Source organism: Furipterus horrens, unplaced genomic scaffold (assembly GCF_987537825.1).
Source record: "Furipterus horrens unplaced genomic scaffold, mFurHor1.1.pri manual_scaffold_6, whole genome shotgun sequence".
NCBI classification, from domain to species: Eukaryota; Metazoa; Chordata; class Mammalia; order Chiroptera; family Furipteridae; genus Furipterus; species Furipterus horrens.
In genome coordinates this window covers 14,668,805-14,677,420 of record NW_028327176.1, presented here as the reverse complement: position 1 = coordinate 14,677,420, position 8,616 = coordinate 14,668,805, and the positions used below count along the sequence as shown (strand labels likewise).

Below are 8,616 nucleotides of genomic sequence, written 5' to 3'. Positions count from 1 at the left end.
AATGATTTCAGGGAGCTGACTCGGGTATGACACCTGGTCCATCAAGCATACGATAAACTCATTTTTCCTCTAAATGAAGGCCACTACTTGAAGGATGAGGAGTGTCATAGTGGGATCCGAAGTTATGGTTAACTTTTGGACCCCAAGGCAAACTAGGACCTGGGGTCCAAAACAGTGATTGCTTACAATTGAGCAGTGCACCTTCCAGGCCCTTCCAGGACACCTTGGGAGGAATTTGGTTGGTCTGCCAGCTATGGGGTAGCCTGACGCTTGGCTGTCACCCTTTTCCTGTCAGGCCACTTCCTTCTGCTGGGGCTTGTCCCGGGGTGGCTGGCACTGGCCTCCCGCTCGTTGCAGCCCATGGCCCAGCACGCAGAGTCCCGGGGGAGATGCAGCCCTGCCGCTGCCCTTTAGTTCTGGGGCACGGGGGCTGCTCCACGGCTCTGTGTCCTTCTTGGGGCTCTCCCAACTGCCGCTGCCAAGAGAAAGAACAGGTGCAGGTCAAACAGTCCTCGCTGTTCCTCCGGCCCCCACCCCTGCTCTCCATTCTGCCTCTCTGTCCCTCCCTGTCCGTCCCTCCCACAAGCCTGGTGGACCCCTGGTGCCTGGCCTCTGCCTTTCTGTGTCAGGCTTGCCAGCTGTTGGTGTCCCCGTGTGTGCCCACTGTAGCCGGTTGGCAGGGAAGTCAGACTCTGGGCATTTCAACCGACAAGTTGAGTCCTGTTCTTCCTCTCATGCCCAGGATCCTGCTGTGCTGAACAGAGCCACTCCCTCAGGAGCTCTGGGAGTGGGCCTCTGTTTGTTTTTGTTTTTGAAGCACTTCTTATTTAAAAAGGGCTAGGCTCAGCTAGTTGAATTAAAAACAACACCAACACCCTGGCTGGGTAGTTTAGTTGGTTGGAGCATTGTCTTAATACACCAAGGTTTCGGGTTCGGATCCCTGTTAAGGGCACATGCAAGAAGCAACCAGTGAATGCATAAATAAGTGGAACAACAAATCTATGTCTTGCTCTCTCTCTCTCTTTCTCCCTAAAATCAATAAATAAAAACATTAAAAAAAAAAAACAACAACAACAATAACAGCCAGCCCTCTGCCCCAAATCCACCCTGCTTTGCTCAGCTGCCACCGTCTTCCTAAATGGAGTAAGATGGGAACCACTTTGCCCAGGGCAGGTGGCTAGAATAGACCTTCCCAGCTGCTGAGTGATGCAGCGAGAGGCGCTTAGAGTGGGGAAGGACACCCAGTGTGCACTGGGAGCACAGAATGAAAGGTAGTCACAAACATGGAGCAAGCTTGGGCCAGAAGGAGACCAGCTCAGAGAGCCACACTGTCTGTGTGCTGTCAGGCTAGCCTTACAATTACTGCATGGAGGTTGGAGTCTGGCTATCTGGGTTCAAGTCCTGACTCTTCCACTCACTAGCTGTGTGGCCTGTAGCATGTTAACTAATCTCTTCAATTCTCTTTTTTGTAAAGTGAAGATAATGGTAGTGCCCATCTCACAGGGGACTCAAAGGTATCAGTATTGGGTGAAACATGTAAAGCTCTTAGTATGTTAACCAGCATGAGGTGAGTGCTCAATAAATGGCCAGCTGTCACTCTGGTGCTGCTTCGTAGCATGAAGAGGAAGTCACACCTAGAAAGGACATTTAGGACCACCCTGTCATACTGCAGGTGGGCACCTGAGGGTCAGAGCCTCTTGATCAGTTCCCTTAGGGCCAGGATCAGACCCAGGTCCCCACAAGCACAGGGCAGAAAGCCCTTCTCTCTGCCGGTGACAGCACGTTCTTGCTATTCTATGAGCTTTGTTACGCAGGCTGCCCAGGTAGCCTGATCCAGGAAATGGTGGGGGGGGAGCAGGGGTCTGCAGAGAGACCCTGCCTGGGGGGCCAGTCCTGGCAAAGACTAAGAGCACGGCATTTAGGGGGAAAAGCCTGGTTCCTGCTTGAATGCTCACAGTGCCCCAGCGTGAGAGACTGGCACCTCCCCAGGGGATTCACATATTTGAAGCCCAGTAACCGAACTTCCTGGGCATGCCTGCAAGGACTTGTTCCCAATCCTCTGAGCCCCAAGACCGGGAGGATATTTATATAAGACGGGCTTGTGCCTAGCACAGGATGACCCGAAGGGGGTCAACGCCAGCCACAGGCCAGTGCATCCTGCAAGCCTGCCTTGGCGGCAAGATCTCATAGGTGTGGTTGTGTCTGTCCCTGCAAGTCCCTGCTGGGGGAACCAGCCTGTTCTGAGCAGTTTCTGGCTCTCTGGCACGGGGCTTGTTGGCTTGTTGCGTGATCCATTTCCTGGTCTGGTTTCCCTTAGACAGGAGGGCAGGAAAAAAAATGCTGGTCATCTACAGAGTGGAAAACACCCAGTGTTCTTATACCTGGCAGGCTTCTGCTCCCAGATGCCAACTTTACAGGGTTGAGTGGGGGGCGGGGGCTGGGGAGGAGCATTTTCCCATCACATCCATTGCCTGCGCAGTTTCACAGCTGGGAATGGCTCAGGGGTGTGGTCTTCCCAGGAGACTGGAATGGGTGTGAGTCATGATGTGACCTTCCACGTGACCTTGGGAAGGTGCCTGTTTATGAATCCTCCTCTCTCTTTCAAGCTACAAGTACTGCCCCCCAACCCCACCCCTGTGTCTCCAAGTACTGAGACTCGGGACGTAAAATAACATTTTTGGCTGCCCTTTTCTGAGGAAAAGCCTGGGAGAAGGGCATTATTTTCTTCTTGAACAATTTTATGTTGTTTTCTTATTGCTCCTTGTGTTTTAAAATGTTAGTGTTTTTAATTAATGCCATTTTATTGTCCTTGTTTTTTCAACTTTTTCTCCAGAAGGACACAGTTTTAGAAATCTAATAACTGAGTAAATGGCTAGTATGAGGAATAATGTCTTAACATTTATAGAGGTTCTCAGACGGAAGGCGCTGTGCTGTAGGGGCTCATTTTAGATTTAAGGAAAGAGCAATGTTACATTAAGATTCTTGCAAAAATAATCAATACTTCATTTCTTTCAAGTGGCTGGGGAAGTTTATATAACTATAATAATGCACAACTTTCCCAAGATAATATCTTATTTAAAATTGACTACCTAGTACTTCGTAAAAAAAAAAAAAAAAAACAAAAAACTTTTATGCCTCCACAGATTGTGAAGTCTCTAACATGTATCATCCTGGCAGAAATTAACTGCTGATTTACGCAATTGTAGGCAATACAAAGACAGCAAGGACTAGTGCTGGCTGAGCTTTGTCTGCTCTGATATCAAGAGACATTGATAAGAGTTCCTCTCTAATAGGCCTCAGATTTACATTTTCCCCACCATGGCACAAGTCTAAAAAAGACACATTTCTCCATATAGTCTGTAGAACAGCCATCTGAGCATACCAGTCTGTTCAATGCTGAGGCAGACTAAACTCTTAACTCCAGGTCCAAACCAGACCCTGGCTGGGTAGCTCATTTGGTTAGAGCATCAACCCGATATACCAAAGTTGAGGGTTCAATCCCTGATCAGGGCACATACAAGAATCAACAAATGAATGCAACAAATCGATGCCCCCCTCCCCGCTCCCCGCACGTTCTCTCTCTCCCTCTCATTCTCAAAATCATGCAATTAAAATAAAAAAAGAACTCAGTCTGCCCAGGGCAAGGATGGTAACCCCTCTACCTGGGTGCTGGTGGTCAGTGCTAATGAAGAGTCTCCAAACTTCTGAAGGGGGAAGGGTAGAGATGAGGCAGATTGGAAGAGCAGTGAAGGCAGGTCTTTGGGGGATGGGGAAGTAAACATTTATACTGCACAGCTCCAGGACCAGCATGTTCCCGGGGTGTCCCCGAGACACTTGGTGAGGGGGTCTGCGAGGTCAAAACTATTTTAATAGTAGTACTAATATATTATTTGCCTTTTTACTTAGTCTTCCATGAGTATAGAGTGGAGTTTTCCTGTCTGTGCGACATGTGACATTACAGCAGATTGACTACAGAAATAGATCTGAGGGTCTAGCTGTGTCTCTGTGAAGCCACGCTCTAAAGAGATTTGCAAAAATGTAAGAGAGGGCCATGTGTCACTGAATTTGTTTGTTGTAGAAAACATAGTTAACTTTCATTTCCATATATTATTCATGTTAACATATAATGGGGTCATGTTTGTTTTTAAAAATTAATTAATAAAGATTTCCAACATTTCTTAATTTTAATTCCTAACAGTGAAAAGTGGCGGGCCCAACCCACATACACAAAGGCTCTTCGGGGGGTCTCAATAATTTTTAAGTGTTTCAAGGGGTACTGGGACCAGCAAGTTCGAGACCCTCCCACCTAGAGGCAAACAACAGAAGCATCAGAAATCAGGCTGCTGGTTCTAACAGAGCGACAGAGTCTCCACCAGCAGGCAAGTCGCTTCATCTCCGTCTCCCCACCTGTTGCAGAGAGGGCTGTGTGCGGCTGGATGAACTTGATTGTTTTAAACTTTATTTTTAACCTAGCAGAACCTCTTTCCAATTAAAACCTCAAGAACCTGAAATGAGGGACAAATGGAAGCACAGTTGCTCAGAGTTTGGGGGGCTGGTGGGGGGAGGCTGGATGTCCCTAGACCCTTTTTTTCTGATTGCCTCTCCTCTTGGAGCACAGTTTGAAAGCTTCTGACCCGATGATCCTAAGCGCCCATCGGTTCTATTCCAGTACCTGAAGGCCATGGCCCTGGGGACTGTCCTTACCTGCTCTGGCCAAGCTGGGGTTCACAAGCGTTGCTGGTGGTGCCTGAGATGGGCAGGTGAAGGTGGACACCGGGCTGGCGGTCAGAAGCTGTCCGTCTGATGAAGGGCTGAGGGTTGAGGGCACACAGAGCCATTCCCCGCGGTGAGCACCCCCTTAGTCGTGGCCCTGAGCTGCTCCTCCAGCACCCTGTGGGGCTCCCACGAGGGCCCGCAGCTTCAGGTGTCAGTAATGGGGTGACTGGGTGGGCTGTTGAGAATGGCAATTTAGCCTCAAACAGAGAGGAGGTGGCTGGGCAGAATACGGAACGTGTGTTCCCAGGTGCTTCGGCTGTGGCTGCCTGACTGTCTTCAGAATCTCTTGTTTCTTTGTGCTCCTGCAGAGGGGACACTGGAGGGGACGGTGAGGGGCCAGAGGCAGGAGAACTTGCTTCGGGTTGCTGGGTAGGGGCGTTGGAGATATTGTGCTGAGCAAGTGAGCTCTCTGGGGGAGGGCTGGGCAGATTGTGCCGGGGTGGTGGGGAAGTTCCTTTCGTTACTGTTGGGGGGCTTAGTGCCCGGGGGCTCGCCAGAGGGCTGATTGTTGGGCTGCGGGACCCATGCACCGAGGGGACACTTGGCTGAGCAGGTCCGTGAGAGGAGGGCAGGCTTGGGTGCTTCTTGTTTACTCTGGGTGCCCAGTGTACCCTCATGGGAGAGGCCTTCCTGACCAGCAGGGAGCTTCTCTCTTGGGCCTCCCTTGGGGCTTCAGAAGAATGTGGCCCCCGAGTTGGCCTGGGCAGGCTGGGGTCCGAGGTCCTCTGCTGCCCAGATGTGTGCCTGGCGTGGTGCCAGGTGCTTGCCTTCCGGGGCTGCCTGGGCAGGCTGGCAGGTCTGTCCCCTGGTGCCTGGCTCTGAGCCCCCCTGCCCTCCACCTCTGGGCTTTGGCTGATTGCTGGGGGGTGGGTGAGGTCCAAGGCCAGCTTTGCAGGGTTGCAGGTGCTCTTGCTGCTCCCTGGCGCTGTGCTGCAGGGCAGGGTGGGGGTGTTAGTGCTTCTGCTGGGCAACAGGTCAGCGGGGCTCACAGAAGCTCTTAGCTTTGGGGACACCCATGTTCTCCTGGAAGGGTCAGCCTCTGCCAGCCCTGCAGGAGAGCTCCCTGCTGGCTTGCTGCTTTTGGAGGGCTCCAGAGAAATGAATGATTTATCCATCAGGATTTCCGGAGGTGGTGGAGGGAGGTCCTCCCCCTCTGTTTCACTGTGGAGGTCCTCACTCATGGACGCTGTTGACTGAGGGGGAAAGACAGGCACTAAGGGCTTCCAGCCTGGGCCCCCTGTGAGAGAGCTTCTGCGTGCTGCTGGAGAAATTCGGGGCTTTGGGTATAAAGGGGCAAGCCCCCTGTAAATGGGAAATCGAGGAGGCGTGATAGGGACCCCCCACTTCCTGAGGCAGGGACTCGGCCCAGAGTCTTTGGACTGCCCCAATGGCTGAAGATTCTCAGTGGAACTGAAAGTTTCAATGAGCTTCTTGACCGATGTCCTGGTGGGTTGGCCCCTGACATCCTGGTCCTCAGCCCTGGGAGCCTTACTGGCTCTCTCCCCTGATAGGATGGCATTGGGGAACCCCTCAGTGTCCCCCTGCCAGGGCTGCTCACCCTTGGGGCGGGGCCTGCATTTCTGCAAAATGCCCTTGTCCTGACTTGGCAAAATGCTGAAGTTCTTGGCCAGAGAAGCCTTCAGCTTGCTGATGGGGCTACTTGGGGTGGCCCTGCCATGGTCGTTGGGCCTCAGAGAGGCTGCTCTGGGCTGCGGAACCTGTTCCCTTCCTGGCTCCTGCCGTCGAGTCCTCAGGGCATAGAATGCCTGCATCCTCTGGCTGAGGTCCCTCTGGACCTGCTGCAGCTCCTGGACGGTGGGCTCCTCCAAGTGGCTCTTAAGACACGCCTCTGACTGGGACCTTCTTTGTTGCCCGGGGGCCTTCCGGCTGCCAATGATCATGCTAGGTCTTGCTGGGACCACTGTCCTCTCCTCCTCCACAGCCCAATCCTGGGGCCCAGAGGACAGAGGGACAAACTTGATCCTTTCACTGATTGCTTCCTTCATCTTCAGAATCATTTCCTGGGCTTGGGGGCCCCTGAGCCTCTGGGGGTATGGCTGAAATGGGCCAGCAGGTGAAGACTGTGGCCTTGGATGGAAATGGTCTTCCTCCTCCTCTGTGGTCCTGTCTTCCCCTTCGCTGAGGGATGGAGTACCCATCAACCCCAAGCTTTTAGAAAGATGTGCTTCCACAGAGACCCCAGCCCCAAAGGAGTCACAGGAGTTGCTTTTGCCCCACCCCAGAGGCCTGGGGGCAGCGTTTTCTGGGCCTAAGCTGGAGAGGCCTAGGCTCCCTGCTCCACCCTGTGGTGCTGGCTGATCCTTTGCCACAGGTGGCCTTGAGAGTGGGGAGTCCCGGGGTCTGTCCGAACCTGTCCAGACTGGGTTTTGCTGCCAGGTGTGTCCCAACAGCCTGGCCTCCACTGGGGGGGACATCCCTGGCTTCCATTCTGCAGGCTCCAGCATGAAGTCCCAGCTGGCTTGCTTGCCCGGCTTGTCTACCAGGTTCACAGACTCATTGTCTGCACCAATGCCACTGTCCTCAGAGCATAAGGGCAGACCCTGAACCCTGGGGTCACTGTGGCTGCTTGCCAAGCTCTCCAGCTGCCCCAGAGCCCTCAGGAGGCGTTCATCCATACCCCGCTTGGTGCTCAGCTTGTTTCCCAAGTGGCTTGCAGTGGTCTGCAGATAGCTGCTGGAGCCCTCCAGGAAGCCACCAGTGAGTGAGGCCACCATGCCACTGAGCTCCTGCAGCCTGCTGACCGTGTACTGCAGAAGCTGTTGCAGGAGATCTGGCTGCTCCAGGGGCTCTGCTTTCCTCAAGGGCCAAGCCAGATCCTCCCTAACTTCCTGGAGGAGCACTTCTCCATCCATGGAGATCTCCCCCAGGAGCTGGTTGACCTCATCAAAGCACAGCAGCAGGAAGCTGACCATGGGCTGCAGTAGCTCCTGTGTGCGGGTGGCCTGATGGGTGAGGCTCAGAATTGCTTCATATTTGGAGAGGCAGGAGTGCAGATAGGTGTAGGCATGCTGGTGGGCCATCACTAGGGGCTCAGGAAAGTCCACTTTGCCTTCAGACCCATGAGCAAGAAGCGGGGTCTGGCCACAAAGATCCTGCTGCCTTGACCTGTGGCATTTTGGCTTCCTTTCCCATAGGGAGGTCTCGTGGGTAATACTTTCTGCATTTTCTTCTTCAGAAAAGGCTGCCCCCAGTGACTCATGGGGGCTCTGTGTCTTGAACGGAATATCCTTAGCCATGTGGCTTCGTGATTTGTTCAGCTGGAATGGGGAAGTTTTGGCTTCTAAGATCAGTCCTTCCGTATCTTTCTCTTTGCCTGCAGTGGAATCTCTACCTTCAGCCATGGTTTGGGTCCACGTGGGATCTGGCTGCGCCTCTGTTGGCCTCTGTCCCTGGGACAAGTTTGCCCCAGAGTCATAGCAGGTGGAGCTTGGCACCAGCAAAGGGATAGAGCTTCGTTCACTGTCCCCCTGACTTCCTGGCAGAAGTGCTTTGGGCTTTTTAAAAAACTGGATGCTACTCTTAGCCACGCTGTTAACAATGCCACTGTGAGAAGGTGTGCACCCCATGACTTCAGCCTGCGGTCATCTCCCACCCGCAACTGTCAGAATTTCCGCAGGATCATATTTGCAACAGCAGCAAAAGGCAGTCTTACTAGTCCATCCAGGCAATTTCCAGGCCAGGATCCTTTGACGTCCATGGCACCATGTCCCCAGCATGGCACATGCTTTCTTACTTCCCTGGCCCCACCGTGTAGAGGCGCGGGTGCCTGCGGTCCTGCGCCGTTCTAAGTTTGAATCCTTTGCTGCTGGTGAGCAGCAG

General features: G+C 53.1%; 1 protein-coding gene across 1 annotated transcript; it reads right to left on the bottom strand.

The window, feature by feature from the left end:
- Nucleotides 1-291: 291 nt before the first annotated feature.
- PCARE (photoreceptor cilium actin regulator) lies at nucleotides 292-8,363 on the bottom strand. The gene is made up of 2 exons (XM_090280180.1): nucleotides 4,705-8,363; nucleotides 292-475 (listed from the first exon to the last, which is right to left on the bottom strand). The coding sequence occupies exons 1-2, from the start codon at nucleotides 8,361-8,363 to the stop codon at nucleotides 292-294; spliced, it is 3,843 nt and encodes a 1,280-aa protein (XP_090136306.1).
- Nucleotides 8,364-8,616: the final 253 nt, after the last annotated feature.

What these genes read in the sequence shown, in the direction of transcription:
- PCARE (XM_090280180.1), bottom strand. Translation starts at nt 8,363, where the DNA reads ATGGGGTGCACACCTTCTCACAGTGGCATTGTTAACAGCGTGGCTAAG. An exon ending in CCCCAGCTTGGCCAGAGCAG is followed by an intron (nt 476 to 4,704) that starts GTAAGGACAGTC and finishes TTCTCTTGGCAG; the next exon opens with CGGCAGTTGGGAGAGCCCCA.